Here is a 26,154-nt window from a genome sequence, read left to right on the forward strand (position 1 = left end):
CTCCAGCACCCCCCGCGACCCTCGTGAGGATAAGCGGTAGAAAATGAATGACTGAATGAATAAAGTGCAATAGAGTGACCATACTTTTGTCCCTTATGTGTGCGATACACCCCACATCGTAACTCTCGCTGTATACAAAAGTATGAACATTTGTCCCTAAAACACACCTACTGTGTTGCATGTGCTATTTTTCTGATGGATAACACGATGACAACACCTTGGGGTGTCCCAATTTGTTCATATGACTGTAGATGCCAGAAAAAGATGCACGAGTAAATCAGCCTCACTAACAGGATGAAAGTGCAAACAGCATATCTGAGTAAGATTGATTCATATTTATTACGCTGTGTATATATATATATTTATATATATATATATATATATATATATATATATATATATATATATATATATATATATATATATATATATATATATATATATATATATATAAGTCAGCGTTTGTGTGTAGGGGGATAGGAGTGGGTGTTTTCTTGATTTGATTGAACAAGTGCTCAAAACCAGGCCAACAGATTAATCACAACACTGATATCATGCCAAACTATTATCTCCATTGCTGTATCTAAGATGCTGATGTGTGTGTGTGTGTGTGTGTGTGCGTTTTGAACAGAAGAGCCGATTAGCGCGCTTCATATTTAGTGTTTCCAGATGATGTGTTTCATTATCAACAGAACAGAGATGTGTGTCTACTTGTGTGTGTGTGTATCATATGTGTATTTGTGGCGGTAATCTCCTTTTGAGATTGGTTTTGGAGGAGTGTGACCGAGATGACACACATCTTCATGTCATGGCAGTTAATGCAAACATGCTGCCGGTGCTGCGTCGGCTCCAGAGTGACTCACTCTACGGAGCTTTTCTGACCGGCACTCACAAACTCATGCTTCACTCTACTGTAGAGCCTATAAGTTCCCAAAGTAGATGCAGACTTGAAGTGGACAGTTCAACCCATTCATCATCCAGCTAAATAAAATATATGTAATACGGATATTTATCTATTTATCAGTGACCATGAAAGATTTTTATCAAAGTTAGACCAGAAACTTTTTTTATGTAAAAGTTTGAGAATCACTGCACTAGAGGACACAGTCACACACACGCCCACAATTATGCAACCAACATTCCATTCCCTCCCTACTGTCCGTCTCCCTCCTCCACTCCTTGTAATTGATTCTCTCGCTGTGACTGTCCTAAAACTGCACATCTTATGTCCTTCTCCGATGCCTTTGCATGCCCTTATCGCTGCATAATTTGCACATTCTTCAGCGAAAAGCCAACCTCCGGCATTGGGGAAAACATTTACAAATAATACTTTCCAATATAAAAGATGCAAAAGAAAAATGGCTGCAGCAAAGAAAATAAAAGCTAAGTAAGTAAAGGCAAGTACCGGAATACCGCGTGCTATTGCTGTCCAGCTAGCAAGTGATAACACCACATTGTCCCAGCTCCAATTGAACGGTACTGCTTATTTCCTCCTGATTCATCTCTTTGGACCAACGTGAAAAGAAGCTGGCAGTAGAAGGTGAAGATTACATTGGTGAAAGCAGCAGAAGAGAGGACAGGCTTAGCTCGGCTCCGTAAGCATGAGGACACAGCCGTGTGTCACCTGAATGGAGTCGAATAACGATGGCCAAAAACCGTGTTTGTCGTGTCGGTTAATTCCACAAACCAGCCTCGGAAGCCGTTCGTCTTTATAAATAGCTCAGTTTTCATCACGTTGTTGTTCCCTCCCTTGACTGTCTAATGCTCTTGTTTGATTTTCTCCGTCTTTGGCCAAGCTGCTTTTCACTCCTGTTTTAGCCTCAATAGCAAAAAAAAATGGTTTAACAAAAACAATGTTTGCATTCAATACAATTATTTTTGTTGTTGTTGCATTTAACATTATTAGATCCACAGGGAATGCAAGGATTTCATAATTTCATAATTGTCCATCCCAGATTAGCAATACCAAATACATTTTAAAGAGTTATTAGTCTCCTGTCGCCTGTATCTCACTCAATTCTCTTTCGTTGCCGGTGTCTCTCGCTCATCTTTCCGTTTCACTCGCTTCACGCCTACATTGCAAATATTTGACTGGCTGAGTACTTTTGTGTGGCATGCAATCAGTCAGTGGATTTCCAGATTCGTTAAACCAGTACTGAAATGTTTTTTCCAAAAAAATCGAACTCATTAACTCATTATTCAAGCCGCGTTAGATTATTATGATTGATCTTTAAAGGCACACCCAATATTGTCTACCAAAAGAAAGACTAGATTAGTACCTTTTTCCATTCTTTACGAATCAGCAGTAGAACATAGGCAACTTTCAGGAAAATATCAGTTCCCGACTAAAAAGCTTTTTGTGAAAATATAAAATTTAACCATAACTTTCACTTTGAAACAAATGTTGAGCTTCCACAAAAACAAGAAATAACACAACAAAATAACATCTGGGTTGAGATTCGGACTCCCCCCCCCCCCCCCCCCCCCCAGTTAGTAAACTGTGGCAATGCTGCATGCTACAAATACACCCTGCCACATTGGTGATATTGTTTCAGTGAAGGCAGACGTCCATCCATCCATCCATTTTCTAGACCGCTTATCCGCACTATGGTCGCAGGTATGCTGGAGCCTATCCCAGGGTACACCCTGGACTGGTGAAGGCAGAAGTGCGTTCAGATATCCAAAACACACAGCAGTGACAAACTCATGCCCTGTTGTCATCCAGAGCAGAATTGTCGGCCAGTTTAGAAAGGAGCCCAGTCCCAGTGATGTGCATATCAGTGCCGGTCCAGGCGGCATTTTCAAATGTCAAAACCATACGTCTATCTCCATTCAATAGCTGCAGACCCTACAGAAGACAAAATAATATTTGAGTCAGTTTTTAAACCGAATTCATGCATCATTCTCTCGCCTAAATGGCCTATCGATCTTTTAGTTCTGTTCAGTAATTGTTTGAGTCATTTAAAATGACAAAGCAAAATCTTACCTAACCTTCAGCTGTGAAATTGATGGAAGAACAAAAATGATTTTTGGAGTCACCGGTGACCAATGACAGCAGATTCAGCGTTGTATTGAACCTTATGGTTTTTGTTAGAGTGCTGAATGAAATGTCATGCTACGGTTTTAACATGTCTAATGTTTCCATGACAATGCTCTGTTCGGTTTGACACTTGTCTATTGAGAATAGTAAAAGTGGAATTGATGTGTACCCATGGGTCAAGATAACGGTGACAGACGTCAAGTGTCGTTATCACCAGGGTCATAGCAAATATTGTCTCGTGCAAGGATGGAGTATTTATGAAAAACTCTTGAGTGGAATCCCTCCATCCATAATTCATACTACTTATGCCGTGCCGGGAGCCAACACAGCTACGTTGTCACCCTGGGGGTGCGGTATATCCTGGACTGATGGCTGATCACGGGACTGACACTATTACAGCCATTAAACACCAATTGTATTGTTTCCTGCTGGGCTCTGGGTTTAAAAGATGGAAAAAGAGAAAAAATAACCCCATGCATGTTAACATTAAAGTCCAGCTTTTAAACAAACCAAACTTGGCATATCCGGCAGATTGGAGTTGACAGGTATGATGCTTTGCAGCCCACTCTCCTGTCTTGTAGGATACACTTGCTTCCATCTCTGACTACCTCCAACTGCGTGTCCTTGTGTTTCCTTAATGTGCGTTCCTGCAGGTGCGCGTCCTCGCTATGCTGCTATGCTGCCGAGTTTTGTTTTTTTTCTAAGCCAAGAACAGTTTTGTTGCCACGCAGACTGCACACAAGCCTACTTAAAATCTGAACTACAGAAACTAATTCATTCGTTCATTTGCTACCGCTTATCCTCACGAGAGTCGCAGAGGCTTTTTATTGTCATTGTTAGCACTGGGAAAATCAGGACCAAATAGAACAGTGATGGAGGCTGGCGACCAGTCCAGGGTGTGCCCTGCCTCTTGGCTAAAGTCAGCTGGGATAGGTTCCAGCATACCCGTGACTCTAGTGAGGATAAGTGGCAGAAAATATGGATGTCTTTCACCCATAGACAGCTCCTCTGGTTTTCATGTTGTTACCTCTAAATCTATAAAACTCAATCATTCATTCATTTTCTACCGCTTATCCTTACGAGGGTCGCAGGGGGTGCTGGAGCCTATCCCAGCTGTCTTCGGGCGAGAGGTTGGGTACACCCTGGACTGGTGGCCAGCCAATCACAGGGCACATATAGACAAACAACCATTCACACTCACATTCATACCTATGGACAATTTTGAGTCGGCAATTAACCTAGCATGTTTTTGGAATGTGGGAGGAAATCGGAGTACCCGGAGAACACGCAAACTCCACACATATGGGTGGAATTGAACTCAGGTCTCCTAGCTGTGAGGCCTGCGCGCTAACCACTCGACGACCGTGCAGCCCACTATAGAAACGCTATTCTTTCATTTTCTACCGCTTATCCTCACGAGGGTCACAGGGGGTGCTGGAGCCTATCCTAGCCAATCACAGGGCACATATAGACAAACAACCATTCACACTCACATTCATACCTATGGACAATTTGGAGTCGCCAATTAACCTAGCATGTTTTTGGAATGTGGGGGGAAACCGGAGAAAACCCATGCATACACAGAGAGAACATGCAAACGCCACACAGAGATGGCGGATAGTGGAATAGAATAGCTATGAGGCCTGCGTGCTAACCACTTGACCACCGTGCAGCCCACTATAGAAACTCATTTGTGCATTTTCCTAATAGTATTCACACAAGGACGGCACACACCATACATCCATCCATTTTCTATACCGCTTAACCTCACCAAGGTTGCGTGGGTATGCTGGAGCCTATCCCAGCCAATCGCAGTCCACATATAGACCATCATTTACACTCACAGTCACCGCTTATTGTTAAATATCACATATTTTCCAGCTCAGACTATCAAAGGTGTCCTTCAAACTGCCTGATTCTCCATGAACAAGTGGTTCCTCATCTACACTATATGCGGCAGATTCACTCAGGCTCAAATATTAGCAGAATTAATGAATATGGTCCACATCACGTTGAAGTTTCCCCAGTCCTTTTCTTGAACAAGAGAATAAAAGACACACCACGTGGTCCTTTTATCCTCCTGCGGTTCTCAAATGGAGTGGAGACATTCAATTTAAAGGCGAAGGTCTGGTAGAGACAGACGCGTGTCTTCCATTAAGTCATTGAGGCATGTGTAAAGTATTTAGAGACCTCAAGCATTAAATACATTGAATTATCGGACCCAATATCCAAGACAAAAATGATGAGAGGAGGGATAAAAAGATTTGATGGAAAAAGGACAGCCAAAAGAAGGAGCGACAAAGAGAAGGTGTCCATTGTGTGGATTATCTGAATAATGTCGGCTGATCTGCTTGATTTGGCACATTTGTGCTTTTTCACTACCCTTGGGGTCTTAAATGGGTTTCTTGTTTTAATTATCTGTAATTTGATTGGGTTATGGAGCCCCGCTAAAGCGAGCTATCAGGAAGCAGTGGAGCCTGAAAGTGCCTGACCAATTCACATTTGAGAATGGATGGAGAAACGCAAAGTTAAGCAGCATTTTCTGTGGACGCACATAGATTAAGAAAATTGCATCAACATCAGAATCTCACAGCATCTCCAGATCAGCAGAATCTTATTTTAAATTTTTAACAACTGAAAGAAAATCATGCTTAAAGGAAGGTATAGCTAATAATTATTGGACTGCAGCAACCTTCATTTGGGCTGAGGATTGCACCGTATCTTGTCGGACAGCCAATCGGATCCTCCGGCCCAGGGACGGACACACCACTTGACAATTTTGTTCCTTAACCCTTATTATCTTTGAAAAAATTTAATTTAATTTAATTTAATTTCTACCGCTTTTCATCACGAGCTTCGCGGGGGGCGCTGGAGCCTATCCCAGCTGCCTTTGGGCGAGAGGCAGGGTACACCTTGGACTGATGGCCAGCCAATCACAGGGCACATATACGTAGACAAACTATTTTATTTTATTTTATTTTATTTTATTTTATTTTATTTTATTTTATTTTATTTTATTTTATTTTATTTTATTTTATTTTATTTTATTTTATTTTATTTTATTTTATTTTATTTTATTTTATTTTTAATTAATTTTAATTAATTTTAATTAATTTTAATTTTATTTAAAAAGCTTTAAAATGTCTTCCTGCATGCAGCTTAACAAACCAACCATGTTCAAAGAGCGAAAGCTTTTTTTGCCTTTGCCATCAAGACATCAGAAAATGACATTGGATATAAATTTTTACCAGATTCTGGATTTTAAAGGCTGTGGTCTTAAAATTTTGATCAACTGACTAATTTGATCAATTTAATGCTTGTTTTCAATCAAACTACTAAAAAAAAATGTTCATCTCGCTGCATTCATTCTGTTTGCATTTTGAAGCTCTTATTTGAAGCTCCTTAAGATCCAACAGTGCAAAATGTAAATTGCTATTTTTTAAAATCTTGCATTTAACGACAATACATTTGGCCATAGAGTTATCCACCAACCAAGCTCTAAAGAGATGATAAAGCAGACAAAGTTAGCCAGCGGAACTCCTTAACAGGAAAGTCATTTTTCCTGGATGCAAAATAAAACAAATCCTCCCCATATTTTTACTGTCAATTCTGAAAGATGGCCAGATAAAAAGTGATGGTGTTGAGTCTGGTCCATCGGGAATTATGTGGAAAAGGTCAGGGACAGGGAGATAGCTCCAAGCGTAAAGACATAATTGGCTAGGTGGAGTGGTATTGGCCTTTCGCAAAGCGAGGGAATTTGAGTCCCTGGAGAGAAAAGTGTCAGCTTTTAGATGATAGCTTGGTGCTTCACAAGTCAACCATGTTTTCTCCTGTTATTTACTACTCTGCGGTTCCGAGTATGTTTTTACTTCCCCTTTGCCCTATCCATCTTTTCAAATCAAGTTCAGCGCTTCCACTCGATGTAATATTTCACAACTGTCGCCAAATAGTCAATGGTAATGGTAATGGTTTTATTTCATTTGAACATGCATCAGATTACAATTGAATGCATCCCATAATCAGTTCACAGTTCCACATGTCCAAAAGGAGTAGGAAGAAGCAAAGCTTATTAAATCCTACCCCTCCATCTGGTACTTTTACAATCAGTAACTGTTACATTTGTTCACTTCCTGCTTTCCATAATACAGTTTAAGGTTTTTTTAATTTATTTTTATTTGTATTTTTTTTTTGCATCCGATTCAATTACGTTAACTCGGGTCCCTTCGCTCTCTCGACCACTTCTTGGCTACAGACTGTAAATAAAAATGGCCGCAGTAGAATGTTTATGGCGATAATACATACAACAGTCAAATCCCACATGTTGGTGTACTCTTCAGAACAACCAGAACCTGGCATCGCACACAAACTCCCATATTTTTGCTACACTTAAAATTATGACATGATCCCTCTCACTCCCTCAAAAAAAAAATCATTGAGGATACAGTTAGATTTCTATTATTTAAAGCCTTAAAGTTGTATAATTTAATTAAAATGCCTCCCTGTGGGCTCTAAAGCTTATAAGTCAGTTAGGTTGGAGTTGATGCAAAGGGGGAAAAAAAATGCGCTTGCTGGGTATATTTGGAGAGGAGGAACGTTTGCCTCAATCATGCAATCAACAAGTATCGATTCCGTCAGTTCTGCAAGGAAACAGTTTAACTCTCAGGACCTTGAGGTATTGCTCTCAAGTTCACTCCGTTTGATGGACCTTGGAGTGCATCAAGAGGTCTTTTGTTGTCAAAATCAGGTGGTTTCCTGTGGATGATGGTAGGAACACATTGACGTGGTGCCATGTTGGGTTCAATGCCATTACAGTGATCAAGTTAACTGGGTATAGAGGCACAGTGCTTTGCTATTGCCACTGGAGTAGCCAGACTGACGTCCAGGCTCGTTTTTGGAATGTGGGATCAAACCGGAGTACCCGGACCAAACCCATACAGAGATACCCAAGCAGAGAATCGAACCCGATGATCTGACTGTGTGGCCCGCCAGTTAAACTGTCCTATTATGATGTGATTATGAGCAAGGGTCAGCAGGGAGCACCAAATTTGTAAAAATAAATGAATAAAAGGTAGCATCCAATTTATCTGTGGTGGTCCAAATTGAACTGTGCCAGGCTGCCACAAATAAATGTATGTATTTGGAACCCACACACAGAGATGCACAAGCAGAGAATCGAACCCGATGATCTGACTGTGTGGCCCGCCAGTTAAACTGTCCTATTATGATGTGATTATAAGCAAGGGTCAGCAGGGAGTACAAAATCTTTAAAAATAAATGAATAAAAGGTAGCATCCAATTTATCTGTGGTTGTCCAAATTGAACTGTGCCGGGCTGCCACAAATAAATGGATGTATTTGGAACCTGGGGACCATATCATAAATCATTTATAGTAACTTCCCTATATAGGACAAAGCTTTAACTAAAGCTATACTTTTTATTAAACAAAACTACCTACATAGCTTATTTTTGTTATCTTATTCATGTCATTTCTGTCTATGATTATATTAATATCAAGTGAGGAGCGATCACGTCTACATTCTATGACTCGACTACGTTGCTTGTGTCATGATTGGAGGATGCACGGAGGTGCTCACCGCTGTTATCTACAAGCATGCATGTTTTTTCTTGAAGTTGAGATGAAATATTTCATCGTTTAACGTGTTTGGAACATACGTATGAAGTGACAATACAGAGGAAACCCTTTGTCTTTATTTCGCCTCCCATCCCTTTGCTGTCTGGCAGCTTCGCTATGGGAACACTTTTTTTTTTTTTTTTGCAGGGGGCTAATGTTTTATTGATTTATTGGTAGTGTGAGAATGATCCATTTATCCCAGTCTCAGGAGAAATATGAGTGTTGTTGAAATGTTCTGGCTGAATAATTCTGGTATTAATGGAAGCCAAGGTGTGTCAAAATGAGGCCATCGGTCCGCAGGAGAAATAACACTTAAAGCAAACAACCCGGTCTTTTTGTGTCATTTTATTATCTCAATAGGACACCTTTAATGTGATTTGTAATGCTAAGAAAACTGCGATAAGCATTTATTACAATAATAGTCATTACCCTTGGGCTGTAATGTTCAATGAATGCCAAATATCGCCGTCAATGAGAAGAGGAAAAATGAGAAACAAATCAATGCATGCAGGTATTATTCAAAAATTGTATACCAGTGGAAGCTCTTGGTTTAAATTCTATAAAAAGTAAATTACCTTGCAACAAAATAATAATAGTTTTGATAAAATGTAATGGAAAAGGACCCCTAAGTGGAACACGGCCTTCAGCTCTCCATAACCAGTCATACATTGTCTGATAGCACCATCAGGCTTATTTGAGACCAAATAAGCCTGATTTACATCCCCTTCTGTGCAAGGCTTCGGAAAAACAAACCGAGATAAAAGAAATAACACATTTTCCTTGGAGTTTGTTTGTTTGTCTAATCTCTCCCATTTGGTATTGTAAGCCAGGAACAACGGCATTCTGAGACAATTCCCAGTACATTATTCATGGTTTCCTTTTTGATGCTGGTACAGGTTTATGACCCATAGCATGGTTTAAATGAGTTGTAGTTGCTTGTTTATTTATGTTTGGTTTACTACAACCACATTTCGTTGGTAATTTCACTGTTGTGTTGTTGTGCAATCACAATAAGGGAAGTTTATCTATCTCTATCTCTCTTTATCTATCTCTATCTATCTATCTCTCTCTCTCCATCTCTCTCCATCTCTCTCTATATCTCTATCGCTCTATATCTCTCCATCTCTCTCTCCGTCTCTCTCTCCGTCTCTCTCTCCGTCTCTCTCTCCGTCTCTCTCTCCGTCTCTCTCTCCGTCTCTCTCTCCGTCTCTCTCTCCGTCTCTCTCTCCGTCTCTCTCTCCGTCTCTCTCTCCGTCTCTCTCTCCGTCTCTCTCTCCGTCTCTCTCTCCATCTCTCTCTCCATCTCTCTCTCCATCTCTCTCTTTATCTATCTTTATCTATCTTTATCTATCTCTATCTCACACTATCTCTCTATCACTCTCAATCTCTAGCTATTGCTATCTATCGCTCTCTATCTCTCTCTATATCTATCTCTCTATCTCTCTATCTATCTATATTTCTATCTCTATCTATCTATATTTCTATCTCTATCTCTCCGCCTCTCTCTATCTCTATCTCTCTCTATCGCTCTATATCTCTAGCTATCGCTCTATATCTCTAGCTATCTCTCTATCGTTCTCTATCTATCCATCTATCCATCTCGCTATGTCTCTATCTCTCTTTCTATCTATCTCCATCTTTCTCTACCTCTCTCTATCTCTCTCTATTGCGCTCTATCTCTATCGCACTCTATCACTCTCTATTGCTTTCTCGATCGCTCTATCCGTCTCTATCTATATTGCTATCTATCTCTCTCCATCTCTCTCTATATATATCTATCTCTCTCTTTATCTCTATCTATCTATCTATCTCTTTATCTCTAGCTATCTCTCTATCGATGTATCTATATCTCTATCTATCTATCTCTCTATATATATCTATCTACTTCCCAATTCCCTCGTTCGCCTTTAAACATGATCATTTTATTTCTACCACTCTCTCTCTCGTCACTCTTAGTGAACCATATCATTTACCTCAGCGACCACTTCATTTCGACACAATACAACACAGAATTGTAACCATTACTGAAGCAATCGCCATGAAGAGATACAAATATTTGCCCCAGGGTACATTTTGAAAAGAGACACATCTAACTGAATAAATGAAAGTTTCTTGATGGAGTGAGTGCTTGCAGTCAAGGTATGCAAAGCAGGAAAGGGTTAACATCCTGATAGACCCGACAACAAACACCTTTTACTGTCATTATTATGAGTTTGAGTAGTAGTACTCGTACACAGCCATCCTGATCTAGCCTCAGAATGGATATACTTTAAGTGCGGCCATGAAATTGGCTTACCATTGGTTCTCCAGTCCTGAGTACGGGACCAAAACTGGACTTTCCCCATCACAATCTAATGTTCACCTCTTATCGATGTGTTAGACCTGCAATCAGGGTGAGACTTCAATCTGGATGTTCAACCTTACCAACGGTGCAATGGAACCTAGCCATCACAGTCAAGCACTCGCCTCTTCACCCAACAGTAGAATCAAGCTAAGGGTCCTATTGTGCCGAAATGCCCAACGCGTGCTTCTGTCATTTTGTGTCCAAAGTATTCTTTGATTGCCTTGAATACCATTACATTTCAGGTACACATTTTCTTGCATTTCATAGGGCTCGGTTTCGAGTTCGAGTTCAATCTAAAAGGTCCTTGAGCTGCTGTGATGCATAGCGCAGTTGGTCGGCTTGCAGTACATTATATCCTGTATGTACATTATATACATACGTGTTATATAGGGTAATGGTTTAATTTCATTTGAACATGCATCAGATTACAATTGAATGCATCACATAATCCGTTCGCAGTTCCACATGTCCAAAAGGAGTAGGAAGAAGCAAAACTTATTAAATCCTACCCCTCCATCTGGTACTTTTACAATCAGTAACTGTTACATTTGTTCACTTCCTGCTTTCCTAATATATATATTTTTTTATTATTTTGTATTTTTATTTTTTTTGTCACATACCGAAATATGAGGTAATCTTGGTCATTCACCCTATGTTTCACTAATGTTTTTTTTTTTTTTTTTTTGAAAAAAAAAGAAAAAATGTGTACTTTGTCCAGCGGTCTTTAAATGCACCATACATAAAACTTCATTGACTTTATTTCTTATTTGATCTTTTAGTTTTGGATTAAATTCAATTTGTACCTTTATTTATTGCATTTTATTTTAAATTTTTATTTAGTCTGTGCAGCACTTTGGAAACTCTGTTTATAAAATGTGCTATATAAATAATAGTTGTTTTTTTTTTATATATACATGACTCATTAAAATAATACAATAATACCTTCCACTTTCAGATCAACAATTCCAATAAATATAATTGCTGCATTAATTATTTCCAGCTCCAATAACACGCCCCTTCTCTCTTTAATTGCCAATGTTACGCTACAAAGGAAGCTAACAAGCTAAGTAGTTTTGTAGTAGTTTGTGGTTGGCTACACAGTGGATGTCGTGTGTCATGCTTAACGCTGACAGAGGTGCACCCCAGGGTATATGCATTTTTCATTAATTTTCTATGCCACTTGCTGGAGCCTATCCCAGTTTTCCGTGACGGAACACTCAATCAAAATCGGTGTGACAGAGGTACTCATTACACCAATGGCAATACCCAAGCATCGAAGTTATCCTTTTGATAGAACAAAAACTCATATCTAGACGATCGATGAAGGTGTGTAGGTCACAGAGCAAAGATTGTCTTTTTTCCAAAAGCGTCTGCTCCAAGTCCCCACAGAATGTAATAGTTTTCTAATTAACTTGCCAGCCCACTGCGGCGGAATACTACTTTGTACATATATAAGCCAAACAAAATACAGAAAAAGAAGTGGATGTTTGCTTCTTGTAGCTTGACGTTCTGTCACTGAGGCAATCCTTGACTTTCCTCTACATTTTGCTCATTTCCATGTGTGTCGTCTGAGCCAAAGATGTGGGCAAACTATAGCTGGGGGGATTGAAGTAAGCTTGTGCCTCTGGAGTCCCTGTCCCCCACTACCCATACCGCTTCAACAATCCCACCACCACCCCCCCATCTCCACCCCATCCATTTCACTCACACGGAGAGGAAGATTTCTTCTGCCTTTCATGAGCTGTTGAAAGCCGCCGTCACTTGCTTTAAATTTCTCGTCAGTGCAGCTAAGTACATCTTCAAAGGCTGCAAGTGCAGCCAGCTGCTACCGGTGGAATGGAGATATACATGAAGGAATGATTGAGTCGGTGGCAAGGCCGACCAGGAAAGGTGAAGTGAAATGCTATGTAGAAGCACTCGGTTGCTTCTACACGGATACGGTATAATGCCGTCCAATGAAAAGCCAGTATCCCAACGGTGTGGTTATAAACAATACAAAACCGATATACAACCAATATTTCAGCAGCCTTTTCCTCAAACTCTTGAGTCACGAATGGAGGGGCTGTACACAGCTAGGAGACCCAAGTTTGATTCCCTGCTCTGGCATCTCTGTGTGGAGTTTGCATGTTCTCCCCGTAGTGGACATTAGGTTTTGTTTTTTTTTAATTGTCTTAAAATACAGGCTGCACGACGACAGAGTGGTTAGCATGCAGGCCTCACAGCTAGGAGACCCGAGTTCAATTCCACCCTCGGCCATCTCTGTGTGGAGTTTGCATGTTCTCCCTGTCGTGGACATTAAGGTTATTTATTTTTATTTTATGATAATACAGGCTGCACGACGGCCGAGTGGTTAGCACGCTGGCCTCACAGCTAGGAGACCCGAGTTCAATTCCACCCTCGGCCATCTTTGTGTGGAGTTTGCATGTTCTCCCCGTAGTGGACATTAGTGTTTTTTTTTTTTAATTGTCTTAAAATACAGGCTGCACGACGACTAAGTGGTTACCACGCAGGCCTCACAGCTAGGAGACCCAAGTTCAATTCCACCCTCGGCAATCTCTGTGTGGAGTTTGCATGTTAGGTGCTAGGTTAATTGGCGACTCCAAATTGTCCATAGATATGAATGTGAGTGTGAATGGTTGTTTATCTATATGTGCCCTGTGATTGGCTGGCCACCAGTCCAGGGTGTACCCCGCCTCTCGCCCAAAGACAGCTGGGATAGGCTCCAGCACCCCCCGCGACCCTCGTGAGGAAAAAGCGGTAGAAAATGAATGAATGAATGAATGATTGGGTTTTATGTTTTGCTTATGCAAATTTAGAGGTAAAAACATGAAAACCAGAGGAGCTGTCTATTGGTGAAATATTTTTTGCTACTTATGCTTGCTAGAGTAACGGGTATGCTGGAGCCTCTCACCCGAAGTCAGCTGGGATAGGCTCCTGCACCCCCTGCGACCCTTGTGAGGATAAGCAGTAGAAAATGAATGAATGAATGAATACTCCTAAAACAGTGCAATTCTTTCCAGGATTTGAGGTTTCAAAGTAAAAGAATCCGTACAGAAAGACAAACTACAGGCAGAACTCCATCAGTCTGTGTTAAAAAAAGTTATTTCCCAGGTTGAGCATCGCACACACAGGATTGGGGAGGATCGCTCTCTTCATCGCAAATGCAAGACGCAGCCAAAGCTCAGGCAGTTTCTTGCTTGGGATGCTGAGCAGCACCGGCAGCCTGAGTGATAAAGTGGGAGCCGCTGGGCAGCAGCTTGGTCCACCAATGTTTGGGAAGTCCACCTTGTTCACAGAGGAGTGTATGGGCTCCAGCCAGTGCCAAAAGATGCTAAACTAGTGATTTATTGGAGAGACTCAGGAACAGGAGGCCATGCAGTGCTATTGTATCACATCTGGAACCGCATAAAATATTTACATAGATTTAGAATAGTGTAAGTATGAGCATTTCTGCAATATAATATGAGTCTCTACTGTGCTAGTTATTCCACACCAAACACATGCATTTCCTTGCTTTGTACACTGGGACATACCAAACTTATACCGATCTTCTCAAAAGTAGTCCAGCAAATAATTGTCCAGAAAGTCATCTTAAGATAAATGGTAATGGTAATGGTTTTATTTCATTTTAACATGCATCAGATTACAATTGAATGCATCATATAATCAGTTCACAGTTCCACATGTCCAAAAGGAGTAGGAAGAAGCAAAGCTTATTAAATCCTACCCCTCCATTTAGTACTTTTACAATCAGTAACTGTTACATTTGTTCACTTCCTGCTTTCCATAATACAGTTTTTTTTTTTTTTTTTTTTTTTTTTTAATTTTTCCATTCCAAAGTTTGATTCCACATACTGAAATGCTATGGCTTTTTAACGTAGTCCTAGCATAGAAGTGTTTCAAATGTAGTTCTTCTCTGAGATCATATTTCTCCTCTCTTGTAGAGAAGTATTGGATGTCATTTTTAGGTAATTGGTAATCATTTAGATTAAAACAGAAGATCATCTTTTCAACGTTGTGGTACTGTTCTATTGTTCTATGTAGCTAAGATGCTTTTATCAACCTGATCAAGTCAGAAACCGTAGTTAAAAAAGGAAGACAAACAACAAAGAGGATTTCATAGACCGAGCGAGAGACGAGACAGAGGTGGGTTTGCGGTGATGAAGCGGAGATCCATGCAGCATTCTCGATACAAAAGAAAACCTGCTGCCTTTAATGCCGCAAACGAGCATCAGTGGATTTTTTTTGGCGAGAGATTACAAGGATAAAAGGGGGGGGGGGGAGAGGCTACAAAGCAAGTGAAGCCGCTGCTAAGTCAAAGACTAAGAAAAGCTGCAAAGGCAGAGCAATGTCATCTCGAGATGGCAAAACAACACAATTGGACATCTGCAACGCAATCCTTTACGAAACCTGACTATGCTTTCGATGCCATTTATATTCTGTTGACTTCTTTCAATGCTCTGAGCAAAATTAGGACAAAAGTGTCTCCCCTCATCGGCATCATTCATAATGCATGACGCACAAATGTGAGGGAGAATGTGTGAGGCATATCACTTCAGAGACAGGCCACCCCAAACACTGCGGAGGATTAGGTGAAGAAGATCCCCTCAAGAATAAGGATCCAAAGCTGGCTCAGAGTGGAAGCATCATTTATAATTGAATCTTCCCTCGAGGATAGTGGGGGCCAACTAGACACGCCTACTTTTCACACTCTCTCTCTGTTTGTCTTTGCAATGACCGAGAGCCCCCACCCCCCTCCCCCTGCCCGCCCGCACACACACAAACACGCGGCAACAATGTTGGCCGCAAATTGTATTCCAAGACTTTTGAGTCTGAAAATAAAGTAGATTTAGTCAAACTTTTCTGGATCCAAAATAAAATGAAACATTGCTGTTCAAATGTGGCTTTTTATTGTCATTGTTAGCACTGGGAAAATGATGGAGGCTGGCGACCAGTCCAGGGTGTGCCCTGCCTCTTGGCTAAAGTCAGCTGGGATAGGCTCCAGCATACTCGCGACTCTAGTGAGGATAAGTGGAAGAAAATATGGATATCTTTCATCCATAGACAGCTCCTCTGGTTTTTATGTTTTTACCTCAAATCATTCATTCATTTTCTACTGCTTATCCTTACGAGGGTCGCCGGGGGTGCTGGAGCCTATCCCAGCTGTCTTGGGGCGAGAGGCGGGGTACACCCTGGACTGGTGGCCATCCAATCACAGGGCACATCTAGACAAACAACCATTCACACTCACATTCATACCTATGGCCAATTTGGAGTCGCTAATTAACCTAGCATGTTTTTGGAATGTGGGAGGAATCCGGAGTGCCCGGAGAAAACCCACGCTTGCACGGGGAGAACATGCAAACTCCACACAGAGATGACAGAGGGTGGAATTGAACTCATGTCTCCTAGCTGTGAGGCCTGCGTGCTAACCACTCAGTCCACCGTGCAGCCTGTCAAACCCAAGTATACCCAAAAATAATGCAATTGACCTCACCCTACCAATACGCAGAGCCATTTTCAGTAAGTCGATCTTTGCGAATGCACATCATATTCTTTCTGCTATTCTGACACACAGCTGCAGATATCTGCTGGAGAAGAATGCGCAATCAAGAGAGAAAAAAGCGCTTCACCTCTGCAGCTCATGTTGTGCTCAGTGGAGGAACATTTGAAACGTAGGCAGCCAATATTAGTTAAAACATGTACAGTTAAGTATCCAGACTGTTTGACTCAGATTTTCCTTATTTATGAGATTTTTTTTTTCATACTTTAACTGAAATGATAAAGGTCATGTGTCCAAATGTGCTTGCAGAAGAAAGAGTAATGTTTTCTACAGAAGCAGAGTTATTTTTCAACATGTCAACAAAAACCGCAGTGGCAAATAGATTTTGACGTTTGCCTCAGATTGGTCGTGTACTGAATGTAATGAGGCAGTGAAGATTGACTCTTTGTCACAAAACTACCATATTTACCCCGAGCTGTCATTGCAGGCATTTTCTTGATGGTGGTTAACTTGGGTTCATTTCATTCGTTTTGCTTTCCTCAACTGGTTTTCGTGAAATGTTCGATGTTTGGTGTTTATTTTTTCTTACACATTTAGTTGTATTTTAACATGGAAACTGACAGTTACACGTGGCGTGTCTAAAACATTGGTGGTTATGGATCTGCCTTTTGAAGAACATGAACTAGAGAGACTGATAATTAGCGTCTAACCCTGCCTTTCATTTCAGCAACATTACAAAATATTGAATTTAAGATGATACACACTCATCGAGTAACTCGCTATAAAACTTATTGACCTAACCTTAAAAAAAAAAATCTGCCATTTTTATCTCGCCACACTGGAGATTTTTAGGTCATCTTCCATGCATGTTTTTGGAATGTGGGAGGAAACCGGAGTACCCGGAGAAAACCCACACATGCACGGGGAGAACATGCAAACAGATATGGCTGAGGGTGGAATTGAGCTCTGGTCTCCTAGCTGTGAGGCCTGCGTGCTAACCACTCCTTTTTGGAATAAAATATGACAAATGTACATGTCTGCAGACACTACATATCAGAATTCATTTGACCTTGTCAGGTCTTACATGATTCAATCTATTTTTTATGTTTGGCCCCCTTTCGTTGGGACTCATTTAGGGGGAAAAAACATACTGAATGAACCTCGTTTTTCCCTTTTCTGTCGAGTATATCCATTATTCATTGTCTACTAATAGATTTGTGTTCCCCTACTATATCACAAACTAGATTTTAAATCATTCCGATACTTGGCTGGTTGCCCTACACAGACACTCCTCACAACACACTTCCCTTCACCCATCATATTCATTTCTTGTACTTCTGTCTGCAATGAGTGATGAAACATTTGCTGTGCGTGTGTAGTGACAACCGAGAGAGACAACTTGAACATGCAGTTTGTGTATGCTGCGGGAATGCTATTGAAGCACGCACACACACACACACGGAGTGAAAGCACTCAGTCATCAGCGCCATGCTTCACTCTATCCTTGAGGGGGAGGACGCAACAGTTGGAAATATGAATTATGAAGTAGGAGGTTGTAAAATGGAGATGAATCCCAGTGATTACACGGCTCACTATCCTGCAATTTGATTCATCTGTCAACTGTTCTTTATTGGTGTTGTGGCGACGACAACAAGCCTAACGCTGCACTGTGAATGGGGTTTCGTTTTTTTTTTTTTTTTTTTTTATTTGAACTCATACGGGAAAGGGTTTGACATTTTGAAATTTGACGGCCTCCAATTTTGGATCAGCATTTGCAATAAGAATGATTATTGTAGTTATTCGATTATATTCACTAATGAAGGATCAGGGTGTAGAAGTTCTAAGTGAGATTTCCCACTTTGTTTGGCGGTCCTTGAACACATCATAGGTGTTGTGAGCTGCAAGAGAAATATTCTCAGCTCACAACACCTATGATGTGATGTGTTGTGAGCTGCAAGAGAAATATTCTCTTGCAGCTCACAACACCTACGATGCATTCAAGGACCACCAAACAAAGTGGGAAATCTCATTTTGAACTTCTACACCCTGATCCTTCATTAGTGAATATGCAAGAGAATATTTCTCTTGCAGCTCACAACACCTATGATGCATTCAGGACCGCCAAACAAAGTGAGAAATCTCATTTAGAACTTCTACACCCTGATCCTTCATTTGTGAATATGCAAGAGAATATTTCTCTTGCAGCTCACAACACCTATGATGCGTTCTAGGACCGCCAAACAAAGTGAGAAATCTCATTTAGAACTTCTACACCCTGATCCTTCATTCGTGAATATGCAAGAGAATATTTCTCTCGCAGCTCGCAACACCTTTGATGCGTTCAAGGACCGCCAAACAAAATGGGAAATCTCATTTAGAACTTCTACATCCTGATCCTTCATTCGTGAATATGCAAGAGAATATTTCTCTTGCAGCTCACACCACCTATGATGCGTTCAAGGACCGCCAAACAAAGTGGGAAATCTCATTTAGAACTTCTACACCCTGATCCTTCATTCGTGAATATGCAAGAGAATATTTCTCTTGCAGCTCACAACACCTATGATGCGTTCAAGGACCGCCAAACAAAGTGGGAAATCTCAATGCTTCTTAAAAAAACGTAATGGAGAATAGAGATATAAACATATAAAATTATGGGTTTTTTTATAGTAGTACATGCATGCTGTGCATTTTACTTGTAAAACTAACCAACCTTTGTTTGAATGAGACCTGTTTTCTGGGGGAGATTTATTTAGTTTATTTTTACCTGATTGTAAAAGTACCAGATGGAGGGGTAGGATTTAATAAGCTTTGCTTCTTCCTACTCCTTTCGGACATGTGGAACTGTGAACTGATTATGGGATGCATTCAATTGTAATCTGATGCATGTTCAAATGAAATTAAACCATTACCATTACCAATAGCTCGTGTCGGCGTGTTTGTTTTCAAGTCACCGAACGAGGTATTTTGTTGCATCCACATGGCTTTTGAAACTAGAGTAATTTTCCATCTCTTTTCTGTCGTTGACTCGTGTCACACAAGGTGTTGAAGTACCAGGACGTGGTTCTGTTTTGCAGACGGGTGTCTCGACCTTATGTCTGCTCCTCTGTGTCTCAGGGGTCCTCTTAGAAAATAGAGGCCAAGACTTTAACGGAATCTTTCCTCCCACAGTGAGAGTTTCTAAATGGAGGCAAAGTGCAGACGCACTGAATCCCAGCAGACAAGTAGTAAACTAATGCCAATTATTGCAGAAGTAAAAAAAAAAAAAAAACGGCTTTTCTCCAGAAAGTGTTTGAATTGCACATATTCATATAGCTTTATATCTCTTATCTCTCCATTTTTATTCTACTTATCTTGTTTTGAGTCAGGCTAAAGCCTATCCCATTGGACTGGATCAAAGAGCGATTGTGAATGGAAGACTGTGACAATTGGTCACTGCCCAATATACACACCCGTTTCATTCAATCAGATTTCAAATAATTTGCTGCAGAGAGAAATTATGAAGATGAAAGTCGTCCCTTCCGATTCAGATTCTTGTTTGCAGGTCCTATTCTTTTGATGTTGGCTTTTTCACTTAGCTTTAAAAGGATTTCTTTTGAATACATTAAATGGGAAGTTTACTTGCATTACTTTGAAGGTTGCTTGACAGGCATTGATTTCGACTGATGTTTGACATACAGTACTCCAAATACGCTTTGGGCTACAATTTGATCAATTGCCATATACATGGTTGCATTAAAAATCATATATCCCCATATAAATATTTTTTTATTGCTAATTGCCATGAATAACGATAACATGATGTGTAGACTATACAGATAACTCTCTTGCATCTCACAGCACCTATGACGCTTTCAAGGGCCGCCAAGCAAATTGGGAAATCTTGATTCACAAACAACCATAATGGAGAATAAAATATAAACTTTTTTTTTTAATAGTGGTACATGCATACTGTAGAATTTTACTTGTAAAACTAACCAGCCAACTTTGGTTGAATGAGACGTGTTTTCTCTGGGAATTTAATTTAATTTATTTATTTTTACCAATAATTTATAAATGACTGTTCAATTGCAGAGGTGGGGCGATCTACTGTTTACATTTTTATCCCCTGGGGTGCCAGCATGCTGACAGTGTTACTTAAATGTAAGACAGTCCATGAACAGATGGACTTGTTGTCACAGTGTCAAAGTTATATCTAAGTTTTATGTATGGTGCGTTCAAGTGTACATTTTTAGCATTTCATGAAAAATGAGTTTGGGATAGCAGTTGAATTTGCTGATATTATTTTGGACTGGGTTGCATGGCGGTCGAGTGGTTAGCATGCAGACCTTATTGGAAATCAGTATCAATGTTGGCTGTAATCGGAAAGTCTATTTTCTATGCCGCTTATCCTCACTAAGGTGGCGGGTATGCTGGAGCCTATCCCAGCTGTCTATGGACGAGAGGAAGGGTACACCCTGGACTGGTCGCCAGCCAATCACAGGGCACATATAGACAAACAACCATTCACACTCACATTCATACCTATGGACAATTTGGAGTCGCCAATTAACCTAGCATGTTTTTGGAATGTGGGAGGAAACCGGAGTACCTGGAGAAAACCCACGCATGCACGGGGAGAACATGCAAACTCCACACAGAGATGGCCGAGGGTGGAATTGAACTCGGGTCTCCTAGCTGTGAGGCCTGCGTGCTAACCACTTGCTCGTCATGCAGCCTGTATTATCAGACAATTTAAAATTATTTTTTGTTGAACAAGAACACACTTTTAGCTGCATGGTAGGCAAAGTGGTTAGCGCGCAGGTCGCACAGCTAGGAGACCCGAGTTTGATTCCACTCTCGGCCATCTCTGTGTGGAGTTTGCATGTTCTCCCCGTGCATGCGTGGGTTTTTTTCCGGGGACTCGAAAGGCAACAGATTTATTTAGCGTTCTGTTAACAAATAACCCATCCATGTAATAAAGATAATTCATAAATTCCCAGGCTGGAATCTGTCTATAGTGTCCCAATGTAAATGCGTACATGTGTGGGTTTTCTCCGGGTACTCCGGTTTCCTCCCACATTCCAAAAACATGCTAGGTTAATTGGTGACTCCAAATTGTCCATAGGTATGAATGCGAGTGTGAATGGTTGTTTGTCTATATGTGCCCTGTGATTGGCTGGCAACCAGTCCAGGGTGTACTATTTGGGGATGGGGGGACATATTTTGGATCCTGATCCCCAATGTTTTGGAAACACTGTCCTCCACAGTCATGATACTCATGATATCATGATACTGTTGAGTGGAAAATAGTCTGAGCAGAAAGCAAAGTTGCCACATTTTCCCGATCTGGGATTAAACCATCTCCATACTTGCGCACATAATCACCCACTCTGATTGTATGTGAGAGGGCATCATCTCCCGAGCGCATTTGCGTGCGATTGCATTTTTAATGCTCTCGCACCACGATGTGCATTTGTGTCGCCAACCGCCTGCCTCGCATCGCCTAGCCCTCGCCTCGTCTCGTCTGCGTGCGTCACTGTGTTTGTGTGTGACTTCCTGTGTGTGTTTCAGGCCGTTCATTGTCCTCCAGAAAGACTAAGCAAATCTCCTCGATGTGATAATTGGCTCCCCGGGGTGCTTGTATCGTTGCCGCTCGTCATTGTCATCCCCTCCAGAAAAGATTGGGTATGTGTTAGATGCGATTGGCGAAGTTTGCTGGCAGTAGTTCTGCCGAAACTCTTTTGGCAAGAAGAAATTTGAGGCAACCAGACAGTGAGGGCAATAGATCCAGCGCAATATAACCGCAGGCTGATTTTCTGCATCCTTGTGGCATCAGTCAGTGTTTTTCAGCATGGAGGGAATGTTGTATTTTAAGCAGGTGAGACGCAAAGTAAACATCAGCATTGATTACAGCAAAGCCTTTGAGAGAATATTTATAGTATATCAGGAATAGCGCTTACATTTCCTAAAGAGGTGTCTGCAAGCCTTGTGTAGTTTACTTATATGCAAGCAAACAGTTGTTTGAAGCCCGCTGCGGCTGACACCGAGGACATTTCTCTTGCAGCAAAGACGACATAAGCTCACAATTTGCATTTCTGACACCTGAGGTTTGCAAAATCCCGACCTGTTTGCGTGTCTGCGGGCAAACAGTCACACTCATCTGGTGGTTAGAGCCTCTCGCTCGCATTACTTTCGCTTGTCCATATGTTGGTGGCGTCTCCGGGGGGGGGAGGGGGGGGGGGGGTTACGGACCACAGAGCAGACTGTTGGCTGCTTCATGGGGGTAAAAGTGAGACAGCTGGGCAGCCATCACAAGGCAGAAGCAGATGTTTAGGTGACTTGGAAAGGAGTGGAGCAGTGAGGGTTAGACAGAGGATGAGGTGGAATAAAATTATTGATGCAAGGACTAACATAAACGTCTTAATTTAGTGTGTTTTTTTTTTTTGCTAAGGCTTCACATGTGATCGCCATTCAGGCGGAGCCCCAAAAGTATCCGTTTCACGTACATTCATTTATTTGTAACAACCCGCCACAGTTCATATTATAAGGTGCACGCACATATGTTCACCACTGTATGAAATTAAACCAATAGCCATAACTTCATATTCTGTTGTTAAACAAAGTTGGGAAACATGACCTAATCCTGCACACTTGTCACAAAACCTTAAAATGTGATTTTAAGATTTCTTATTAAGAAAGAAACTGCCTTGTGGGCACCAGACACTATAAAATTATTATAAATGATAAATAAATTAATTAAAAATAATAATTATCATTAATTAATTAGAATTAATTATATAATTAATTAAAAATAATAATTAATTATATAATTAATTAAAAATAAATAATTAATTATAATAAAAAATAATAATAATTATAAACTATTACAAAAAATAAAATAGTTTAATTAGTCACTATACATAAATCAAAATTAACTCCCATCATGTTCCAGCCCCAATGCATTGCCAAATGCATGTGGGTCTGTTTTCCTCACCCGCCTCCAAACACACAGGAAGAGAGTTCACTCTGTGCATTGGTTTCAGCACCTTGTTCCACAGAGCAACAGCATGAACAGGGTGAGCCCTTTTGTCAGTCATGCAGTCTTTTTTTTTTTTCCAGTGGGACCACTGGAGTGCAGAAGAGTGTAACATAACAATGAACAATTAATTTATTGCAATATATATATATGTATATATATACATTTTTTCATACTTTTCTTAAAAGCCTCATCTTGTTCTCATCAACCCATGTTATGACACCCCCTACTTATGACACAAACCAATATCAGTTTTAAAACAGTTTTAAACCTATAAACACTGGATTTTGTGTCATGGAACTGGTGCCTAAATTGGTATTAGTTGATATTGGTATAAATAATAAATTGGCAGACCATTATATATTTGGTGTTGGTACATCATGACTGTTGTGACATACTGTACATGTAAAGTTAGGTCTGGGTTGAAGACGTGCATGTGTGCATTTCTATAAGGGAACTGGTTTCAAGTGTTTGTGTTTTTAGCGCCCAGTGTAAATGTTGTTTTGGTGTGCCAATTGGTGTGCCAGTGGCTCTCGGCCATAAGTGGCTTGTTTCATCACATATTGATTCGCTCTCAACTTTGTCCGCTGTAGGTCCAATGTCTTTCATCTTTTGATAAGATGATGCCTTTAATTTAAAACTATGCGACTCGAGGATTCAGCACTTTGTTTGATGCACCTTCAGAACATTCTACAAAAGCAAAAATGTTTTTTTTTTTTTTTTTGGAATGCAAGTGAAAGCATCAATTGATCCGTGTACCTGATAAAAAGTTGTTCTGGTCAGTGTCCTCCTCCCCTTCTACAATGTTCCAGGGAGTTGTTTTAAACGGTATAGTACATCTGGCAACTAAAGCAAACAAAGGTTTGTCGATTTTTACTGCCTCTTCCCCCTTCTCTTCTTTCTTGTCAGTACTTGTTCTTGACTTGCAGATCTCATATGTAATACATGAGGATTGGGAGGCTTATCCGGTTCTGGCAACAGTGGCTGTTATTCCCTAGGGAGGGGCTATATTTCAGGTCCGGATAGGTCATACGGATGAAGCCAAAGACGGAGAAGAATTCAATTAGCTATAACACAAAAATTTTGCCATTGAATGATGATTCTCCCCAACAAAAAGTTCTGATTATTTCACTTGTTTTCCACAGCTGGCACCACCTACATTTTCGGTAAAGGAGGAGGTCTGATCACCTACACGTGGCCCAATAACGAAAGGCCCAGCACACGGACAGACAGATTGGCAGTCGGCTTCAGCACGACCATCAAAGACGGCATCCTGGTTCGCATCGACAGTGCCCCCCGCCTGGGCGACTACATCATGCTCCACATTGTAAGTACAAATGATACTCAACTCGCATCTATAATCCATGTTGGGCACGTTACTTTAAAAAAGTAATTAGTTATAGTTACTAGTTCTCAAAAAAAGTAACTGAGTTACTGAACTAAAAAAGTAACTAGTTACCAGGAAAAGTAACTTTTGCCCCTCTTGATATTGCACTTTGGACGTGCGCTAAACACCCACCCCCTCAAGTTCTCTGATTGGCTGAGGACACAATTTTACTAAAACCTGAGCCAATCCTCATTGCTTATGTGGTTATCTCACCTTATGAAGTCGGTGATGTATTTTTAGGCGGCTTCAGTAACATGCAGTAACAGGGTGTCGAAAATGGTAATAACTGTATTATGCTTAACTTAATGGTAATGGTTTTATTTCATTTGAACATGCATCAGATTACAATTGAATGCATCACATAATCAGTTCACAGTTCCACATGTCCAAAAGGAGTAGGAAGAAGCAAAGCTTATTAAATCCTACCCCTCCATCTGGTACTTTTACAATCAGTAACTGTTACATTTGTTCACTTCCTGCTTTCTTTTTTTTATTTTTTTTTATTTTTGTCACGTACCAAAGTACGAGGTGATATGAGCATCCAATGACATAATGGGTACCATAGTAAGTGTCAATATAGTGATATATATAGCACATCATGACTGGTTCAAGACTCTTCATCCTTGTATTTAGCAAACATCAACTGCTTGTATTGTTTCTTGAATTGGCTCATGATTTCCTTACTCAATCCATTCCATAGTTTGATTCCACATACTGAAATGCTATGGCTTTTTAACGTAGTCCTAGCATAGAAGTGTTTCAAATGTAGTTCTTCCCTGAGATCATATTTCTCCTCTCTTGTAGAGAAGTACTGGATGACATTTTTAGCTAATTGGTTATTTTTAGCCTTATGCATTATTTTAGCTGTTTGAAGATGAACTATAATAGCAAGTTGAAGTATTTGTGATTTTAGAAATAAGGAGTTAGTATGTTCTCTGTAGGCGGCATTATGAATTATCCTTACTGACCTTTTTTTGCAGTACATTTAGCGAGTGAAGATTGCTTTTATAGTTATTAGCCCATATTTCCACACAATAAGTAAGATATGGTAGAACCAGAGAGCAATAAAGAGTGTGGAGTGATTTCTGATTGAGAACAAATTTTGCTTTGTTCAATATTGAAATATTTCTGGCCACCTTATGTTAGATTAGATTACTCGTTACTGAAGAAAGTTAGTAACACCGTTATTTTAAACACCGTTATTCCCATCACTGCATCTAATCCATGCCA

At 40.4% G+C, this 26,154-nt stretch overlaps 1 protein-coding gene across 2 annotated transcripts in view; it reads left to right on the forward strand.

The window, feature by feature from the left end:
- LOC131129542 (neurexin-3b-like) overlaps positions 1–26,154 on the forward strand; it is a 340,697-nt gene that overhangs the window by 234,300 nt on the left and 80,243 nt on the right. For both annotated transcript variants that reach the window (XM_058073250.1, XM_058073334.1), the window contains one exon: positions 24,683–24,864. In XM_058073250.1, the coding sequence (XP_057929233.1) occupies positions 24,683–24,864 (182 nt within the window). The remainder of the gene's footprint in view (positions 1–24,682; positions 24,865–26,154) is intronic.

This window comes from Doryrhamphus excisus, chromosome 1 (assembly GCF_030265055.1).
Source record: "Doryrhamphus excisus isolate RoL2022-K1 chromosome 1, RoL_Dexc_1.0, whole genome shotgun sequence".
NCBI lineage: Eukaryota > Metazoa > Chordata > Actinopteri > Syngnathiformes > Syngnathidae > Doryrhamphus > Doryrhamphus excisus.